General features: G+C 37.5%; 2 protein-coding genes across 2 annotated transcripts; both read right to left on the bottom strand.

Annotated features, from left to right (window-relative positions):
* Positions 1-545: 545 nt before the first annotated feature.
* On the bottom strand, positions 546-10,580 carry me3 (malic enzyme 3, NADP(+)-dependent, mitochondrial). Its single transcript, XM_046845743.1, has 15 exons — positions 10,462-10,580; positions 9,612-9,844; positions 8,222-8,355; positions 6,812-6,961; positions 6,631-6,706; positions 6,366-6,527; positions 6,093-6,196; positions 5,904-6,013; positions 5,725-5,822; positions 5,467-5,580; positions 5,127-5,232; positions 4,832-4,974; positions 4,489-4,662; positions 4,303-4,401; positions 546-1,567 (listed from the first exon to the last, which is right to left on the bottom strand). The coding sequence occupies exons 2-15, from the start codon at positions 9,837-9,839 to the stop codon at positions 1,406-1,408; spliced, it is 1,860 nt and encodes a 619-aa protein (XP_046701699.1). The 5' UTR covers positions 9,840-9,844; positions 10,462-10,580; the 3' UTR covers positions 546-1,405.
* A 1,123-nt stretch (positions 10,581-11,703) lies between these two features.
* On the bottom strand, positions 11,704-17,658 carry ildr1b (immunoglobulin-like domain containing receptor 1b). The gene is made up of 8 exons (XM_046839477.1): positions 17,370-17,658; positions 16,324-16,491; positions 16,015-16,164; positions 15,716-15,835; positions 15,167-15,313; positions 13,814-13,939; positions 12,827-13,710; positions 11,704-12,700 (listed from the first exon to the last, which is right to left on the bottom strand). Exons 1-8 carry the CDS (start codon positions 17,473-17,475, stop codon positions 12,662-12,664), a joined length of 1,740 nt encoding a protein of 579 aa, XP_046695433.1. The 5' UTR covers positions 17,476-17,658; the 3' UTR covers positions 11,704-12,661.
* Between the last annotated feature and the right edge of the window lie 1,034 nt (positions 17,659-18,692).

Here is an 18,692-nt window from a genome sequence, read left to right as displayed (position 1 = left end):
TAAAATGATTTGTTTATAAAGCACTTCACAAGTCTTCACAAGCGTTTCTCTAAGTAATGTATAGAGAAACCCATTTGAGCAGAATTTATAGATGCAGTTATATATTCTTCCACCTGAGGGGGCTGAAGCAAACCATGTAGACTTTAGTAGCCATTAGTGATGTTAATGCTCAATTTTTATGCTCATTGCACGTTCAGTACTGCTTGCTTACTGCTTATGTTTAGGGTTACAACAACAAAACAGCACAGAAGCTTGAAATTCAGGCAGGACACATAGTTGTGTTACTTTGTGTTTCTCAATTGCTAGAATAAGTACATTCTCATTTTGTAATACAATATAGGTAATGTAGTTAGTGACCTGTTATTAATTTATGCCTAGTTTAGTTATGTAATAGTATCAGTAAAATAAACAATTCCTTAGATATGTGATAAATTAAAGATTTAAAATATTCAATTAATAATTAAATTTTTTTTAAATAACCAAAACATTAGCTTTAGCCCTGCTCACCTTTCTCAAGATCATCCATCACTACAACACAAAATAAGTGTGATTTTATTATTTATTCAAAACAGTTGTTTGCCCTTTCCTTTAATATCTGAAAATAGAATTATTTTGTAGTGTGCCGCTAATAACTAATGTTTAGAAAATTATAATAAACTGCAACAATCCTTTAAATTGAACTCAGAACAGTACTAAAACTTCTGAACTATCCATTAAGGACTTATGTGGTACATCATAGCATAAACAGAAATCTGTTTGATGTCAGCACATAAGTCATTCTTAAATATAGCCGATATTTGGTAATATTGATAAGACAATATAGAACATGGATTTTACAATTAAAGCAACAAAGTCGAACAGAATCAAAGTTTTGATCTTTGATCCAAACAAAAATACATTTCTATTGATTGAAATCTTCAATTCATTATATCAGCATTTAGTTTGTTCTATTGGCAGTAACCATATACAAACAAGACAGCCCTAAAGAGATACCAGCAAATTAACAGGAGATAATACTTGAGGAAAATCATATTAAGAAGGGAGCGCTTTTAAAAAGAGGGGTCTTGTACACAATAAACTGGAGTGCTCAAACAAAACAGTCAGGAGCTAATCATGGAGTGACATAAAATGTATACTTAGCTATTTAAAACTATTTTATTATAATTGTGCCCTTGTTTTAGGGGGCTGTGATGCCAAATTCCAAGCTTTAGCATAACACAGGCCGTCCCTTTGGCACCTGCAACCAGGGGCAATGTTCTATGAGTCAGGTGTTTTCATTTTAACTAGCCAAATGTGTAAATATAGAGAAAGAAAATATATATCTTAAGAATATAAAAGCTGAGGCCTGGTGCTGGAACTTCACTCCCTTTGAGAGGTATGAGGGAATAGCTAAGAGCCAGAGAAACTACACATCCTGAACTGTCATGGCTTCCTTTGGCCATGTGTAGGAGTCCAGTGTAAAGGAGTCATAGTCAGAGTTGTAGACATGTGACAACACAAAGGCTTCTTTATCCTTGGGCTCAGGATACCATGAAGCAATATCATGTTTATAAGCATAATCCACAATCTGAAAGAGAGAAGCACAAGAGCAGGACATTAGGTGTAATAAATGCTGAGATATTACAAGATGCATAGTTTACTGCTCACATAGTGGTTTTTCTTCCTTAATTTCTATTTTAAAAATTTCAGTCCAGTTCCTACAAAGAAGTACCAGCTAACATACTAACATATCGCTTAAGCATTGCTGCATAAGCAACTGAACACTCTCGAGATAACAACTGTACTGATCTAAAGGGGAAATTAAAGGAAATGGCAAAATGCATCTTTTCTTTTTATTCATTAATGCCCATACTGTAGATAAAGAGATACTTTATTCATCCTAACTGAACATTTAGAAATAGTCAGGAACTGGTAAGGACTTTGGGTCACTGATTAGAATGTTATGAGTTCAAATCCCAGCTTTGTCAAAGTCTAACTGTTGGGACTTGATGAGCAAGGCCTTTAACCCCCCACTGCTCAGATGTAAGTCAGGATAAAATTAGACCACTTTAGACCACTGTGCTAGCTCAGGGTGCTCATGGATCAGCAAAAAAAAAAACCCTTTAGAACCACATCTAATATTACACATATAACCACTATTATATAATATATAGTTGATATTAAAAAAAATAACATACCCATAAAAATGACCAAAAATAAATAACTTTTGATGTGATATAACAACTAACAAAATCCAAATTAAAACATATAGAAAGAGATTAGGGGAAAATAAATAAGAGCACTATCCTGCTTGCACCAGTGTTATACGCTTTTTTTTAATGAGCCATGCGACTGCATGTCATCAATTACATGATTCTGATTAACCCCAATTGAATATTAGGTGTTTCTTTAGGATTTTCTTAACACCTTCTTGGTTTCATCTGGTTGCTGATGCCATGAACAACAAATAGAAGAATAAAAGCATCAAAATGATACTTCCAACAGACACATGGCAACAATAAAATACAGACCATTCCCTCCATGTAAAAACAATGTGTCATATTCTTCACATTTCTGGGATATGGGGTAGGTGACTAAACAGATGCAATGTGGCAGAATTTGTTATGGTTTAATAACCTCAAGGTAGAAGTTTTTAGACATAATACTAAAATGCTTGGTGCACGAAGCGTGGCGGTGGCAGAATCGTGCTGTGGTGCTGCTTGGCATTAGCTGGCACTAAGGTTCTAAACAAAATGAAAATATAAATATTAGGGATGCACCGAATATTCGGCCACCGAAAATTTTCACTGAAAGACTTTGATTACCGAAAAAACACGGCCGAAACAGTTTGTTGTGATGACGCAAACAGAAACCGCGGCCTGCACGTGCATGTCTAAAGCAACATGTATGCGGTGTGGACGTGTTTCAGTATATCTGAGAAAGACCCACGGATAGTGATTTGCAAAACATGTAATGCCGAAATTTCGTCTGCAAGGACTTTTTCCATGTCGGGTTTAATTTATCACCTGGAATCCAAACATCCTGATCGCTATGCTGAATATGAGAGAAACGCGGCACAGAAAAGCAAAACCCCTCCGAGCATGCGCACTCCGTCTGTGGCGGACGTTTTTGAAAAGGCAGGAAGTTTCCCAGTGATGTTGTTGTATTGTTGTATCTTTAAGCAGTTGCACTGGTTCTGAATGCACTTTGTTTTTATGAAAGAACATATTTAATTTTACAACCTTTCAGCAGGCCAGAGGGCCTGTACATTATTATTTAATGTACACGAGTGCATTTAAGTTAAACATTTAAGTTAGAATTTTAATTTATTTTATCCTGTGCATTGTTGCAATGTGCTATAAATAAATATTTTCATAATTTGTAATTTATTTATTCTTTGAAACTTTAATATCAATTTATGCAATTGAAATGCCTTGATTTTAGTAAGGTTAGTACACAGTCATAGCCATAAATGCAATGGTAATAATAATTGGCATAATTTCTTTCGGTGTTTCGGTTTTCGGCCTTGCTTTCTTCTTTTTCGGTTTCTGCCAAGAATTTTTATTTCGGTGCATCCCTAATAAATAGAATGAAACAGGATTCTAAAAACCAATCTATTTGATCATAAACCCCAGTAGGTCACTCTCAAACAGATACAGATGACCTTCAGGCACAATAATGGGCCATGTAAACAAATATTCAGGCTTCAGAAAAAGATCAATATTTGCAATGGCCTAGTCTGAGCCCAGATCTAAATCCTATTAAAACAAGACATGAAGAGGTACAGTGGAACCTCGATACTTGTGACCTTGACACTTGCGACCTCGTTTGTTTGCGAGTTTTCATTTGGAACCAGACTAAGTGTAACTCGCGAAAAATCTGATAGTTCGCAAGAAGCCGCGAGTGGCTTGAAAGGTCAAAACAGAGCTTGTACTAATAAATTACATAAAAATAGTTGAAAAACTGTTTTATTATTGTATTATTCATTTAAAGTAGTAAATAAAACATTTATGACAAGTAATTCATAATTTCTGTTGAGTTTACAGTACAGTACATGTACAATTCCCCTTGAAAAAGGAACCATAAAAAGGAGAGAGTCAAAACCTAAGAACGTCAGAGAACGTAACCCCCACGGGTATAGAGGTTGCACTGTATATGTATATGTATAGGAGATCACAAAAGCCTGCATTTTTAACAGGGCTATGTAGACTATTCATATCCAATGTAATTCTGTAATGTAGCACTGTAATGTAAGAGATAGCAAAAGGAGGAATGGTGTTGATAGCAGCCATGAAATTTGCAAGATTAGATAGTGTCACTAACCTTAACAGCAATCTTGAAGGACACTTCTCTGATGGTGCTGAGAGGGGGATATAATCTGCCTTCAGCCAGATTTTCCTCTGAAACCATGCCAGCTATTGCCTGCCACACACATATCAAAAGATATATTCAGTCTAATTTCTTTACAGTGGTATGTGTCTGACCATTTTATTTAAAATTCTAATTTACCTCGGCTGTGGTGAGGAAAATGTCATCGGATATATGACGCACACCGCAGGCCATGACACCAAGTGCAACACCAGGGAACACGTACGCATTGTTCCCCTGGCCTGGGTAAAATGTGCGCCCATCTGCAAGCGTCACCTTCTGGAAAGGGCTACCGCTGGCAAAGATTCCACGGCCCTGACAACAGTCAAGTTTTATATCAGGAAGTGCAACATTATAAAGCGTAGGCTATCATACTCCTGTCATAAAGCATGATATGATCAATATGACCTTTATCTCTGCATTTAATCAGGGATGTACTCTTTGACTCTTTAACATAGTGCGAGACCTGGCAGGCCAGTGCTACCTCTGTGAGTGTGTAACACTGCTCTGCAGTGCACTCTGCTTTACTGGTGGGATTGCTGAGTGCAAATATGATGGGCCTCTCGTTAAAGGATGCCATGTCCTTTATAATAGTCTCTGTGAAAGCTCCACCAATGGCAGCAACACCTGCACAAAGAAAATCGAACATACTGCAAATAACGCACTGTCATAGTTCCATTTGTGTAATAGGATGTAACTTGTGACTGGCCTTCTCTTCACCAAAAATGTATAAATCCTGTTCAGTTGTCTAAATGCAGTACTGTACAATGCAAAATTACCAATAATGGCTGTAGGCTTAATGGTCTTCACCACCTCCTCCAAGGTCTTTATGTGAGGATGCTCATTGGCAAACTCCTCCTTTTCATGATTCAGATGACTTCTACCCTAAAAGACACAACCCATAAAATAATTGTTAAGCATGTTCTGTACATTGCAGGAATGAATGTCGTCACTAGATGTGCCATATAATTTGAGTCATGTAATTAAATTCTACACCTTAATTAAGTCACCATAAATATAATTTTCCAAGTCTGGTGTAGGAGGACAGCCACATCTTAGCGTAATGATAATAGGAACGCGTGTAGAGACTATTTAGAGGGTTGCCTAAATAAGAGTTACCTTAACAATCAGTCCTTTAGAGTCTACCATCCAGATCTTCTTAACAGCATCAGCATGGGACACTCCTTCTTTAGCCATGGCCATGGTGAGCAGATGAGCAATCCCCATAGCAGCCTGGCCATATTGATTAACAATAACCAATCAAAAGTCGCTGAATCCAACTAATTACATTCTCATTCTAACATAGACTATTAAGTTAAGATGTGTTCTATACTGTATCTATAAAAATGCAACATTGAATTTAGTCTAAAACTGTACCTCTCCTGCTCCTTGAAACACGAAAGTGTGATCAGACAGTTTGTTTTTAGTGATCTTCAAAGCAGCAAGAATGCCAGCAACAGCCACTGATGCTGTTCCTGAAGGAGTAATGTTTTATTTAGTGACATTTAGTGTTTTTTTGAAATGTAATGATGTTTAAATTTGGGTTTTTAATCTACCTTGGATGTCATCATTGAAGGTGCAGTAACGGTGACGGTACTTGTTAAGAATGCGGAAGGCATTGCTATTGGCAAAATCTTCAAACTGAATCAGGCAGTTCATCCCATACCTGTAACCCAGGACCAGTGTTAATCATTTTCTAAGCTATCAGCTTTTAGAACTGGCACTCTGATAGACATAGTACTCACTTGTCTGTGACAGCCTGCATGAACTCTTCAATAAGGTCATCATATTCTTTTCCTCTCACTCGTTTGTGCTTCAGTCCAATGTACAGGGGATCATTCAAAAGAGTCTGACAAGAATAGATACATTTAACCAGACACGTTCTAGTTTGTTCTGAGATGCATCAGATATTATCCAATGTGATGTTTATTTTCATTTGCCGGAAATTATTAAACTGAACCAGCACAGTGACAGTAAAGCTAGATAAATACAATTACAAAAGCAAAAGCACTGTATACCTGGTTGTCAGTACCCACATCCAGCAGTACAGGTAGGCACTGCTGAGGGGGCACTCCTCCACAAGCTGTATACAGAGCCAGTTTCCCCACTGGAATACCCATTCCATAGCTACCCAGGTCTCCAAGCCCCAGGATCCGTTCACCATCAGTTACCACAATGGCCTAATAAAGCACACACATGCACATGTGAACACACATATATACACATAAAATAATTGAAAATGTCCTATTAGATCTTTACACATCATTTTTATTTATAAAATACCTTGATGTCGTCTTCTGGCCATGAGTTTAGCATGGTGGCTATGTGGCCTTTGTCATGTATGGTAATAAAAAGTCCTCTGGAAAACACAAACATTTTTGTGAATTATCTTTATAAACACTATTCTTTTCAAATGCAAAATGTTTGTTAATGTACATAGAGTTATGATTGTTATGTGTCTAACCGTGGTCTTCTGAATGCCAGGCCATACTGCTGGCAGGCCAGTCCCACAGTGGGAGTGTAAACTATAGGCATAAATTCTTCAATGTCAGAGGTCAACAAACGATAAAAGAGCTTTTCATTCCTGTCCTGCAGGGTCATCAGCAAAATGTATCTGAATATTAAAGGAAAAAACAAGGAAAGGAGGAAATTATAAACAATTACATTTGTGCACAATTGATAAAACTACATAATCTATTAAATTTTTCCATTTGTATATAGGTATGCCCAGGTGGGAGTTTTATTTACATTTCTGTGTGAATACCATACTCTGCATACCATTACTATTGAACACACTGGCTATACATAAGCAATAACGCAATTAATGCACAATTTTTTAAAATCTAATACATACAGTGCATCCAGAACTTTTCACTTCACTTCACTATTTTCCAGATTTTTTTTTTTTATAAAGCCTTAATCGAAAAATGTATTTAATTCATTGTTTTCCAAAAAATTCTACAAACGATACGTCATAATGACAACGTAAAAGAAGTGTGTTTCAAATCTTCGCAAATTTATGACAAAAAACAAAACAAATAAAAAAAATCACGTACATAAGTATTCAAAGCCTTTGCTCAATACTTTGTAGAACACTTTTGGCACCAATTACTCCCAGTCCCTGCCGCTGAAAAACATCCCCACAGCATGATGCTGTCAAAACCATGTTTCGCTGTCGGGATGGTATTGGCCAGGAGATGTGCAGTGCCTGGTTTCCTCCAGACACGACACTTAGGCTTCAGGCCAAATCAGGCAAACTTTGTTTCTCATGGTCTGGGAGTCCTTCAGGTGGCTTTAGTTAACTCCAGGCGGCCGGTCATGTGCCTTTTACGGAGGAGTGGCTTCCGTCTGGCCACTCTACCATTCAGGCATGATTGATTTTTCTTTTTAATAAATTTGCAAAGATTTCAAACAAACTTTTTTCACATTGTTATTATGGGGTATATTTTTTAAGGAAAATAATTCATATAAACCATTTTGGAATAAGGCAGTAATATAACAAAATGTGGAAAAAGGGAAGCGCTGTGAATACTTTCCAGATGCAATGTAATTACTTTTAGAATTTCCTACTTTATACAAGTGAAACAAATACAATAAGGAAATCTTATGTTATTATATGCATTTTTAATACTTGGTTAAAAATAAAAATAAAAATGACATGACACAACCACAATGTCCTCTAAGCTCACCTTGTTGATATACATTTAGGTTATTTAACAATTATAGTTTCTGCAGTGTGAACAAAACACAAACCAGGAATATGTCCAGGAACTTTTAGTTCAAAGGTTTTAGGAACTCAAGTAGAAACACACCAAATTTTTATTACAATGGGAACAATGTTTAATTCAGAACTATAGGGTTATTTAAATATTACTTGTCAAGTGGGTTGGTACGTGTCTCGTAGCTCTTCATGACACGAAGCACCTGAACATCTTGGGAGAGAAAGCATGGAGGCAGAAGGCCATGGATGCCCATCTGCTGCCTCTCCTCCAGAGTAAACGCCATGCCCTGCACATCCAGAACCACACCATAATTAATTTAAAAAACTTAACTAAACAACTAAAAATGTTGCTTCTACACAACATAAAATAATTCATCCAATTATCTGCTTCAAATTAAACCCTCTCATTGCTTTACAGTCTGTTTCTAAGTCTGGGCAAGCTTCCACCAGCAGGGAAACACACACCACATATTGAGTCTATTTATTCCTAACCAATGGAAATTATGTCTCAGCACCCCACCCCTGTTACACTGCCTACACTCTCACTCACTCACTCTCCTTCTCTCGCCTGTGTGAATGCCGCAAATGAATCTAACTGTGCTTGTATTATACTCATGTGTTCTCTCAAAAAAAAATAAAATAAATAAAAAATCATCCTGCTTCATAAACTAAAAAAGTCAGCACAAACAAAGGGTTCTAAAAAATTTGTTCACGACACACACACACACACACACACACACACACACACACACACACACACACACACACAAAAACACTGAGTCATGTCCTGCAGCATAACTCTCACTTCTCCATACTGGATTAAGGAAATTCTCCAAAACTCTGAATTTCTGTAGTTCAGTGCTTCAGAGTGCTTGAGCATGTGCATTTCAAAGCTCTAATCATGGTTTTATATAAGATCTAAAAACCTGCTTTTATACCAAATCTAGGATAAAGCATCCTTTTTTTTATCTTTTAGCACTATGGCTTGGAGTTTGAGTAAGCTTTGAATATTGCATCTGTTCTTTTAGATTATGATTCCTTGCAGTCTCTCTAAGAACTATTATATTATGTTATGTACTTTCATATTGTTGCAACTTTAGTTGTTTGCACTTTTTTCAAGTTGTCCTTGAAAAGAGGTTTCTTCAAATTGACTGACCATTATTGATAATATTAACGCGTATTAATGTGTACATATTAATGTACATCGCACCACATCGTGTACCAGACTATGTTTATCCAGATGATGTATCTAAATAAAAATCAAAAATGCTTTTTTGATCTTAAGTCTTCATGTATTATTATCCGGATTTTGCAGATCTGTGTTATGCAAAGTCTGCTTTCTCTTTTGTAAACACTCAAAAGCTTATCAGTGCTTTGATAAAGCGCATTATATTGCACTTTGTCTCGCATATTCTATTTCCTTAGAAATGTTTTCTCGTTCTTCAAAGCACAACTGAAAAAATGACTTGGATCAGAGCATCAGCACCCTGCTTGGCCTTAACACACGGGTCTAGGGCACTTTCCTTGGCATTTAAGCCATTACCTTATTAAGGTGGGGGTTTCTTGTAATGTCATAACCCCGTTTTTTGGTCTTGATGCTGCCAGGGTTGGAGCTTGTGGCTGAGTGGCACACTCTCTGTGTAACTAACAATGACCCGGCGAGTCCATGAGCTGAAGGAAAAACTGAAGGAGTGTTGTTGGTCAGCACACGGATGGAGCTGGAGGTCCGTCTGCACAAAGACAGCACACTCTTTCCAGAGAGAGCGCTCATGTTTCCTAAAGGAAGATAGTGGAAAACATTTGGGGTTGACATAGGGCCATAGATCATTACACGGCACTTTGATTAGAGCTGCATGCCAGTGTGCTTTCCTTTGGACACAATAAAGCACCTCATTGGGGGGATTGAAACCATTATTCTTATGCAATGTAGTCCACCTATGTAGGAAGTATAAAAACATTTAGGTGATGTCAGCAATCTTGTCCTGTAATAAAAAACCACCGCAAATGCAGAGATGATGAGTGTGTCTTTGTGTGTATGTTTTTGGAAAACAACACCGGCGTTGCCTAAACAATAAAGACACTACAATATGCAGTTTAGAGGTGTCTTTTAAAACAACCTTGGGTTTAAGAAAATTGCTATACACACGATCATTTTTAGTAGTACATGTGGTATAATGTATCAAAATACAAAGAATGAACACAAAACGGTGTATCAAATATCAGACCTGCATCGAGATGGCCGTTGGGCTTTTCTTGTCTAGATACTATAAACACGCCCATACAAAAAAAACACAATGAACAATAGAAAATAACTGAGAAATCTCCATCATCCTGTCTTCTATCGTACAAAACAGCTTACAATTACTGTACATAAGATTTAAGATAGATATTACCTCCGGTCTGATGCTGTTGTTGTTGTTTACTGCTCAAAGATGCAGCGGCTCAAACTGCAGACTTGACATTGACGCTTTTACTTCCTACAGCTCCAATATCTGGCCCCGCCCCCTTTCCCTTTAAGCCAGCCAATCAGGACAAGGGACGCAAGCTGACAAGGCTGCATATCCAAATAGAATGGTGCGTCTTCAAGCGCATACTAGTGGACTACATAGTATGCAAGAATATTAGGCCCTTTTATTTCCTACGGTAACACATGTTTGGGACACAGTCTATTATTTGTAGCCTTACCCTCTTAGAAATGGGGGTCGAGTCAAAGAAAACACACACAATATTATGCTTAAGCCACTTCATAGGTTTTTTTTTCGCACAACTATAATGCAAAAATAGAATACTGTTTCAGGCAGGTGTGGAAAATGCTGCAAAGAAAGGACGATTTTTATTATTTAATAGTTTATTTATTTTATCACTCAACGAAATGGAAATTAAATCCAAATCAAATCAATATTGGGTGTGACCACAAAACAGCACCAATTCTTTTAGGTACACTTGCACACCATTTTTGAAGAAACTAAAGCTAGTACTGAATGACATTGGCTGTATGTTGGGGTCATTGCCCTTTTGCAGAATACATTTGTGGCCAATCAGATGTCTCCATGATGGTATTGCATGATGGATAAGTATCTGAATTTATTTCTCATCATTGAGGACCTAATCAATCCTGACCAAATCTCCAACTCCATTTGCTTGAAAAGGCACATCCACCATGCTTCACTGCTGCCTGCAGACACTGGAGAATGTTGTACCCCTCTCCAGCCCTTCAGCAAACAACTCATGCTTTGGCCAGTCCAGTGCACCTACTGCCATTTGTTCTGCACCACATTTCCTACTTTTTCATACTGTATAGTTCAGTATGGCTTTTTGGCTCCACTGCTTTCTTGAAGACCACTTCTCCAGACTGTTTATCATATAATTATTTTACCTTGTAGGACAAACTGTATAAGAAAAATTTGTACATACAGCATATTCACCCTGTTTATCTGGAGCCTATCTCAGAAACACAAAGCTTGGTGGAATCAATAAATACACTCTGAATGGGACACTTGAGTAACAGAAAATCACATATTTAGACATGGGGGCAATCGACATTTAGGCATTTTTGCAGAAACGAAAGATAAACCCACATGCGCATGATGAGAAATGTGTTTAACCAGACCAACATGACCTGTGCACTCAATATGTAATTTGAAATTGATTTATTATATACCCATGTGCAATTACAGACATTGTCATTATGACAATTAAAATCCATCTTCAAAAGACAGAAATGAAATACCAGAACTCTCACAACCATATTTCATGTGGCTGTGTCCTACAATGTAATAAGAACAAAATTAGTTCAATTGTAAATTATGCATAACATAGTTCATTTTGCTGGATTTGTTTATGAAAAAAAAAAATAATTATGCTGATGCAGATGCTAATCTGAACAGGTTTGATTAGTTTTGTTAACAGAAGTAAACAAATTTGATAACTATATAATATGTGGTTACTTAGTGGCACACCTTCTGAACTTTCTTTAACATGCCTCATGTGATTCCTTTTTTTTTATTACCGAATAAGCAATAGAAAAAGAGCATTTCTTTAAAAGTGTATGTACAAGTAACAAATAAACTAAATATTACGTTCCAGAAAACGTTAAAATAAACTAGCCGAGTGTTCTATGAGGAAAAGTATGTACAGCAAGTAGAACTGTAAAGATTCTCAACAAGGGTATAATTAAAATAAACTGTGTGTAACAAGATTTCCTTCATTTTGTACATATACAAACAGCACCAAAAATGAGACAAAGCCTAATGTATAACAAATAGGATTTAAATAATGCAATCTAAAATAAAATAAAAAATTATATCAGCTTATAAAATTACAAATATTTAGTCAAAAAAAAAGTGCAGCCTATTGAAGTGTAAAAAAACAGACATTTGAAAATACAGACAATATATAAAACCATATAAAAAATGTAAGATATGAATCTTAAAATTACAAAGATTCACTTATATTTTTTTCTAGCCCCACTGTCCTAGTGAAAGTTATTATTGTATGATCTTAGAATAATCTTCATAATGATATTGTAACACTCGCTATTACAGAAATACACTAACTTAGGCACTCATTGTAAAAATACATTACATAGAGGTTTCAGATGATAACGCTGGCACCACTTCGAGAGCTCTTGTCCTAAGACAAAGAGAAAGTAAGAAGAGCATAATGGTTGGACAAAGACAAAAAAATACATTCCGGGTGTGGCACAGGGACATGAAAGACAAGAAGAAAGAGATCCAACCATTAGACAAAAATTCTTACCGAGTTACGCTCACTAGTCCTCTTGCTATGTCTTGGTTGGATTTCAATGGAAGAGTAACTAGGTGGTTTGTCAGGCCATGCACGGTCTCGTGATCTTGACACCCTTCTGTTACCATCATCCTCCTCCTCTGAGCTCCAGAAGTCACCCTCGGGTGTGGGCGAGTAGCTCCTTTCTCGTTGAGGGTTTTGCCTTTCAAGTTCCTTAATTAACTCCGCTTTGCTGCGAACATATGAGCGAGACCTCTGCGAGTCTCTATCCCCCCTGTGTTCTCCTGAGCTTCGGCCCAACCGTCTGTCATTCCAGTCAGACTCATCACTGTAACTGCGCAAGATCCCATGCTGTGATGTCCCGGGATACCGGGAATTGTCACGGTTACGACCTGTGCGGTTTGAGCTACCACTTGATTGACTAGAGTGTCGGGGTACCGCACGGGTTTCCCTTGGGCCCCTGCGAGAGGTTAAGCTCGGTGCACGGCCCACAATGGGAGGCAACTGGATAACCCTACGCTCTACACCATGCACACCCATTTCATCTAAAGCTGAAAGCATACTAGGGGGTCTGGTGGAGAAAGGCACAGATTGTGTTATTGGCTGCATGGGTGGAACATTATGCATATGCTGGGGTTGATGGGCCACTTGTTGAGGAGGCAGATGTGTCGCCACATAATGAGTTGCAGGCTGGAGAACTGGGGCTTCCCCATTTATTCCCCTCACCTGATTCTCCAGAAAGTCTAGAATCTGATTGTTGTTATAGACACTACCATGCACACTCCCATTGGCTTGCACATGATTTGAAAGCATCATAGGGGGGACAGGTTGCAGAGGAGGACCAGCCATCTGTGCCATTGGTATAGTGTGTTTTGAAGAATGGTCTGAGAAGGAACCTGTGAGTGACAGATTTAAATAAATCATGTGTATCATAATTAGAATAATTGGAAGCCTAATTTTTAAGTGCATGACAAATTTTTAACAAGTTGCTTTGCACACCTGAATAGAGCAGAGGGTTTGCCTGAGATGATCCATTAGACCCAATGTGGGTATAAACAGGTTGGCCATGGAGCCAGGGAGCCATAGCTTTCTGGGCCTCGCGCATCATCTTGTGTTGCATCACCACTACAGAGAGGGCCAATAAGATTTGTCATTATTTTTTACCACGATTCAACACTCTTAACACAACCACACTCCAAAATCTATTGGAAAATCTTCCAAGAATAGTGTAACTAAATGTGTAATAGGATGTTCAAAAAGCAATGAACTTCGGTCTATATAGTGTGTGCAACAAACAAACAATTTTAAATACAGTATACAGTGGAACCCGGTTTTCTCGCCCTTGGTTACCTCGACAACCCTATTAAGTCGACGTTTTTGAAGTGGAACCGCCAAATTCTCGCTTTTTCTAAGCATTTTTTATCGGTTATGTCGACTTTTTTTATGTCGCCGAACCCTAATATCTCGAGCACAAGGGGGAAAAATTTGCCATTTAACGTCGGTTATCTCGGTGCAGCCGCAGAAGAACTCGCGGAAGTGGCGGAAAAATCAAGCCTTACAGCTGCTACAAGTGTTGTATTGTATACTGGTGAATCTCTGCTGTTAGTTAGTGCACATATGCCTTTTGTTGTTAAATGTTATGCGATGAACGGGAGGCGAAAGCCGCGCTTGGCGGCGCGGAACGTGGGATGAGCAAAAGCATAGAATGAACACCGGCAGGATTGGGGGGAATCCGCGGTGCGCTTTGGGAAGAAAAGAGCAGCCGTTGAGAGAGTGCCGGTTGGAAGGCACGTACCGGGATACGCATGCACGATAACAACGACCGCCGTGAACCAACAATAATGGACAGTGAGAGTGTGGAAGATTAAATAGGAGCTGGTGATGATGATAAATGAGCACAATATGTGCGCGATTGAAGCCGGGAGCTTCGGAGAAAGCGGCCGAGAAAAGCACCTGACACGCTGAAGGGGGCCGAAGGGGGCGTGGCAGGTGGATTCTTGACAGATAAACATGTACTGTATGTATTTTTATAGCATGCCTTCATCAAACAAATCGCGGCAACGCTGTTGTGTAAAAACCCTTCAAAACACGTGCATGCACATTCTCATTTATTAACGCACATCATGTACATAAAGAAATTTCAAGCACGTTAATATATTGCCGCCATTTTGATTTTCGTTTATCTCGATCATCGGTTACCTCGATGCTTTTTGGCGAGCCCCTAGGACATCGACATAACCGGGTTTCACTGTATTTTAATTTACATTTACTTCTGTGATACAGTACTTTGTTGTAGTCTGCCAAGAAGTGTCTGAATAGCTTTAGCACTGATGTTGAGTGTGTAGTTTGTACCTTTCTCTGGGCAGCAGCATGTTTCTGGACAACATGGGCAGCGAACATAGCAACAGCAGTTCTGAGGGCAGCACTGACAGCAGCAGATACAGAAAAGTGTGATCAGAAGAAAAGCCCCAAGAATGATCAACAGCACAGTCAGCCAGTCTGAGAAAGTAATAGACAACACATTGGATTTCATTAATAAAAATCTTTTAAAGCTTTGTGTTAGACACACTCAGTATATATATATATATATATATATATATATATATATATATATATATATATATATATATATATATGTATTTCTACAAATGTGCACAAAATTCATCTTGGTATATTCTTGCAAATGTTTTCTGTGCGTGTTTAAAGTGTGTGGAAGGATGTTTTACAGCTTAAACAATAAAAAAAAGCATTTTTGTGGTGGCGTCCGTTTATAGCAAGCGGGTTTTGAACGTACTATGTACGAGATAAACGGGGGATTACTGTAATTCTATATTTGTACTGGTTTATCTTTCACCACTTTATATAAAATGTTATCAAAGAACTTGAGCCAATATTACTTACTGTACACAATGAGCCTGATTTCCTTATCAGAGTCTCCGATGGTATCTCCAGCTGCATCAATGGAGCAGAAATACATACCATTATCCCACCACATGACCTCATTGATGACTAGATCAGCTTCTGCAAAAGAAGCACAATAAAATCAAATTAATAACAGTTCACCTAAAGATAAATCTGTAGAGGGCTACATTGGATTACTGATTAAATCAAAGACCATATGTGTAATATATGTGTGTACAGTAAATGCATGTATACATGTCCTGAGTCTGTCTTAGAGTGTTGTCTAGTGCACTGCTCACTGTTTTGGATAGTGATCTTGCGTTCACGGTATTCTGAACCCAGTGTGGGCTCATTGGTCCCTCTCTTCTGGATAACTACACGAACAGTGCGCTGTCGGTCAGGACAGTCATTTGCTGGGTCTTGCCCCAGACTCAGAGCTGCCTGGTATGCTGGAAACACAGAATAAAAAAAATATAACTACCTCTTATTCTGCTTATTAAAAAATATATATATATATATATATATATATATATATATATATATATATATATATAAAGAAAAAATAAACAAAAACACAAAAGTTTTTTCACTGCAACAAGTAAGCGTACCTGCTGAGTAGTACTGCAGCACAGGGTCCAAGCAGAAGGACTTGTAGCGCCACGTAACCAGCACTTCTTGCTGGTTGACTGAAGTAGAGTAGTCACAGCGTAAGATGACTGACGCAAACAGAGTGGTGCTCCGTTCTGTCTGAGGAACGGTCACTTGGATGGCAAGCCCTTTAAAACGGAAAGGAAATAACCTTTAAAAACACTTAAGCCTATATAACAAACATGCTCACTTCATTGAATACCATCAGTGGAAAGGTACATCCAATGGACCATCAATTCTATTAGGATATTAACTATCGGAGGTTATCATTTGGCAATATTGGCATGTCTGTTCTTTTTTTTTTGGCAAAAGAGTTCCACTATAATTAGTTTAAATGAAACTTTTGAGGAAGAACAAGACAACAACAAGAAAACTAAATACATGGTATGGTATAATATTGCTTGGTTTAATTTGTGGACTTTTTCGTGTACAGAAATGTTACCTCTATAATCATTGTTAAAGAAACTATTAAATATAAAGAAAAAAAAAAGAAAAAGAAAAATACATGGTATGGCATGGCATTGCATGGTATAATATTGTATTCTATAACATGGCATTGCATGGTATAATATTGTATTTTATAACATGGCATTGCATGGTATAATGTTGTATTTTATAACATGGCGTGGTATGGTATAAGATGGTATGCTATTCCATGTTATAATATGGCATGCAATGATACATTATTGTATGTTATGTTACTGCTGCTCGTGAACACGACAAAAACCTAATAGGCCTAACTGAGTTTCTGTAAGTAAAGGCAAAATAAAATAGCCTGTGTTTATTTGTAATGAATAAAACCCTAATTGGTCCAAATGCACATACAAGTAACAAAACTCAACTCTAGTGCAACGCGTCACGTGATCAGCTTTGTCCATTTTGACGCACTTAACGTATGAATATACGCAAACGTAACAAATTGCCCAAAACTCGACAAAACCAGACCAGTGAGTTTGCTTGTTTGTTTGTTTTGCTACTGAACAATAAACATAGCAGCCATGTTTACCTGTAGATAAGAGACAGCAAAATAGCGCCGCTGTCATTTTCGGCCTCTCCATGGTTTTTCCACGCAACAAGTTTTCTCCGGGTTTTTCCACACAAAACAATATCATACAAGTCGATTAGTCCGCTTCAGTGAATCATCTGAACTACGCATATTTTACAGTTTATTACTCTTTCTTTAAATATGTTGTATTTAGTTTTCCTCGGTTTCCATGTGTATAGTAGTGATCCCTGGAAGTCAAGCTGGACTTTCGGAATACCTCCTTTCCCCTCCCCCAGACAGTGACATCACTCACCTTCACTGCACAGGTGCATCTGTACACACATACAACATGGCCGCAACCCTGTTACACATTAACTACTTACTCCTTACATTAAAGCTATATCTAGGATACTATATAACCAACTCTATACTATTTGTCGTGTGTAATGTCAAAAATCACGGCACCATTTATTTAGTTTTGGGCACCGTAACCGCTGTTTGTTTTGATATAAGTTCAATGAAGCAATTGCTTTGAATGCTCACCACAAGGTGGCGCTCAGCTGTTGGAAGATAATAAAGTTTGAGTCTGGTTACACACAGGACAGTCCAGTCTGACCCAGGTTTAGTTTTCCTGAGACAATGGATCTGTTTATTTTAATCTCTGTAAAAGATAACATAAAAGAACATGAATTTTCATACTATTTGAATATACTCTATACCTGAGGTGGCTAAACTTTTTCATATGAAAGACCTTTTTTTTAGGCCCTTGTCAGGGTTAAATTATGTTTAAAGTAAATGCTGCATTATACCCAAATGTATTATATTCAAATTAAAGTTGCCAGATTCCCCTTATTTTATGATTTCAAAAATAAATAAATAGATCTGCTACTGTTTAACTATATTTAACTATATAGTTTAAATATGTAATCTGGTAAACTAATGCAGTTATAGTTATAAAACCTTTCTGTTCAGTGTAAATTTATAGTACAAAAAAGTTACAGAAGCAATAAAAATTTATAGTCCAATAAGTTCAATGGTCTATGGGCCTATCTCTGTTTTATGCATTCAAGTTGACAGATTAAATAAGAATTGCTTTGTGGAATTACTTGATCATTTTTCTTGCATGCATATTGCAGTGCCTCTGTGATATGTATTGATGCAAGAAGTCTTATAAAGCCTGCAAAGTATAACTTTGGTAATGTGTTAGATTAAATGAATGTTTAAAAAATGCAGACGAAAGAAAATAGCCAATAAGTTTAAACCTAATTTTTTGAGTTGTGGTGTTTACCATTACAAAGTCCCACTAAGGAGTATATAAATGTGTCATTCCAGAACACCTGTGAG

The sequence above is a fragment of the Silurus meridionalis genome, chromosome 3, assembly GCF_014805685.1.
Source record: "Silurus meridionalis isolate SWU-2019-XX chromosome 3, ASM1480568v1, whole genome shotgun sequence".
NCBI classification, from domain to species: Eukaryota; Metazoa; Chordata; class Actinopteri; order Siluriformes; family Siluridae; genus Silurus; species Silurus meridionalis.
This window is presented reverse-complemented; position numbering and strand designations above follow the sequence as displayed.

Coding starts and splice junctions, on each gene's coding strand:
- me3 (XM_046845743.1), bottom strand. CDS start 9,839: ATGAGCGCTCTCTCTGGAAAGAGTGTGCTGTCTTTGTGCAGACGGACC. Junction 6,707..6,811: donor CTGGCATTCAGAAGACCACG/GTTAGACACATA, acceptor TGTGTTTTCCAG/AGGACTTTTTATTACCATAC. Junction 4,663..4,831: donor AGTGTTACACACTCACAGAG/GTAGCACTGGCC, acceptor GACTGTTGTCAG/GGCCGTGGAATCTTTGCCAG.
- ildr1b (XM_046839477.1), bottom strand. CDS start 17,475: ATGATATTGTTTTGTGTGGAAAAACCCGGAGAAAACTTGTTGCGTGGA. Junction 16,165..16,323: donor GCTGCAGTACTACTCAGCAG/GTACGCTTACTT, acceptor CTGTGTTTCCAG/CATACCAGGCAGCTCTGAGT. Junction 15,314..15,715: donor AATCAGGCTCATTGTGTACA/GTAAGTAATATT, acceptor TTACTTTCTCAG/ACTGGCTGACTGTGCTGTTG.